Here is a 2,019-nt window from a genome sequence, read left to right on the forward strand (position 1 = left end):
ATGATAACAACAAATCAAAAAACTAGCAGCAACATCCTCTTGAGCAAATAAAATTGTAACAAACTGAAAGCAAAACAAAACAAACAAAAACTGCTGAAACTGAAAATTGAAAGCTGAACCCCAACAAACCACACAAAGTAACCAGAACCCAATCCATACCACTCCCCCTTGCTTGAATGCAAAAATAAAATCAATTCTACGGATCTGGCGGAGGAGTAGAAGACCTTGAGCCTACACGCCGAAGATCATGGAGAACAACATCCAAAGCAGCACGTCTGATCTCTATCAGACAGGTCACTGATCTGACGAGTGAGGGAGCAAGATTCAGCCACTAACGCATGCAACAGACGATTGGCCAATGAAACAGACATAACAAGTGGCTGGTAAACAGTAGGATTTGGAGCAAGGGGTTGCGTCCCTCCAGGCACATTATAAAACTCAGCAACAATTTCTCGAACGTGAGAGCCTAGAAATAATCGCATACTTAGCAGAATCACTCAAGGAGCAGTGCTAGGAGTATCTAGTAGGGTAAGAATGTCCGAATGTTGAGACAAAATAAACTCACTCAAAATTCGTGGAAAGAAGATAGGAATATGAATGACATACGTATCAACATGATGCAGTAAATGGTTAAAGATAAATTCACCAACATTGACCTTGACTCCAGTGCCAACCAGATAAACAAAGTGGCCCATAGACGTAGAGGTGGTAGAGGAATGATTGAAGGGAATCCAGTTGGAAATACCAATTCGATGAAGAATGGCATACTTGACAGTTAATGAAGCAACCGGAAGCTGTCCATCAACTGGCCAGACTGGCACTATGCCTCTAGTGAGTTCTGCAGCCAGACACTCGAGAGTCAGATAAGACATCGCATAGTCAGGTGAAATATGAAAACAGACGCCTCGGATGTGGACTTTGTGAAACTCCTCAGCACTGAGGTCACTGAAGACAGACGGTAAGTTAACAATCAGCTCATGGATAAGGCGAGGATAAAAAGGACCAACTTCAGAAACTGTACAAAGAAGACCAGCATTACGGATCAAATCAAGAATGATCGGGCAAGACCTATATTGATCGAAAATATTGGCTTCATCAGCAATTCGACATCTAACAACATACTTCCACCTGTGCGCCCCTTCTTCTGAATGAAAAGATACACCATCGATTGGCATATGGGGTACATTCAGGGGTATTTTCCTTCGACCAACTTTGGTGGATATAACTCGTTGTCCTCTGACAGGAGAGTGACGTGGTCTAGAGGAAGAGTCGACATGCCTAGGAGGTGACATCGAAATGGAAGAATCACTTGGTCCTTCAGTCGATTGCGGTTTTGACGTGTGATTTTCAAGAGAAGAGACATAATCCTTAGTAGACATTGTGGTTTCCTCTGGTACAAGAGTTTCTTCGTTGGCAGAAACATAATCTTCATCATATTCATCACTGACGACTTATGCATTAGTGGGAGATGATACTTGTGGGAAATCAAGAGTAGCGGAAAGCTTACCATGAGCAGGAGTCTGAGATGGCACTGCCATAGAAGGCGATGCACCTCATGGTGAAGAGCAGGTAACCTGAGTCGGTTTCAACAGAGTTGGTTTCGATAGAGTAGATGATGACTTAGTGGGATGACCAGGCTTACGCTGAAGAAGAGTTGACAGGACGACATTATCTTCATTATCTAAGGAATCATAATCCAACACCACTGTTTCAACTGAACCTTAAGTTCTTGAAACAGAAGAAGATGCAGACTGAGGGAAAGATTGTGGTGGAGAGCTGTCAAGAACCTCTCTTTTTACATTCACAGAAGAGATAGGATCCGAGGATCGCCCTTCATGCGCACTCCGAATCGGGCTAGTTAGCAGACTTTGTGACCTGTCTTTAGAAGCCTCGACTGATCGGCGAACTTTCTTGTACGAATGTTTGGTTGAAATCCCCTTGTAGCGTTTGACCTTTTTAGTTGTTGCATTTTTTGGCGGTGAGGGAGCCATGGAAGTAGAAACACAGGGTGCAAACGAA

At 43.4% G+C, this 2,019-nt stretch overlaps 1 protein-coding gene across 1 annotated transcript; it reads right to left on the bottom strand.

Moving 5' to 3' along the window:
* Window positions 1-245: 245 nt before the first annotated feature.
* LOC103493408 (uncharacterized) lies at window positions 246-1,538 on the bottom strand. The gene is made up of 3 exons (XM_008454127.1): window positions 1,508-1,538; window positions 566-1,426; window positions 246-466 (listed from the first exon to the last, which is right to left on the bottom strand). Exons 1-3 carry the CDS (start codon window positions 1,536-1,538, stop codon window positions 246-248), a joined length of 1,113 nt encoding a protein of 370 aa, XP_008452349.1.
* Between the last annotated feature and the right edge of the window lie 481 nt (window positions 1,539-2,019).

Source organism: Cucumis melo, chromosome 6 (genome assembly GCF_025177605.1).
Source record: "Cucumis melo cultivar AY chromosome 6, USDA_Cmelo_AY_1.0, whole genome shotgun sequence".
Lineage (NCBI taxonomy): Eukaryota > Viridiplantae > Streptophyta > Magnoliopsida > Cucurbitales > Cucurbitaceae > Cucumis > Cucumis melo.

Excerpts from the sequence above, each read along its gene's own strand:
- LOC103493408 (XM_008454127.1), bottom strand. The coding sequence starts at position 1,538 with ATGGCAGTGCCATCTCAGACTCCTGCTCATG. Across the intron at positions 1,427-1,507 it reads ATCTCAGACTCCTGCTCATG|ATTATGTTTCTGCCAACGAA; the intron begins GTAAGCTTTCCG and ends AATATGATGAAG. Across the intron at positions 467-565 it reads CTTCTTTCCACGAATTTTGA|GCTCTCACGTTCGAGAAATT; the intron begins GTGAGTTTATTT and ends GATTATTTCTAG.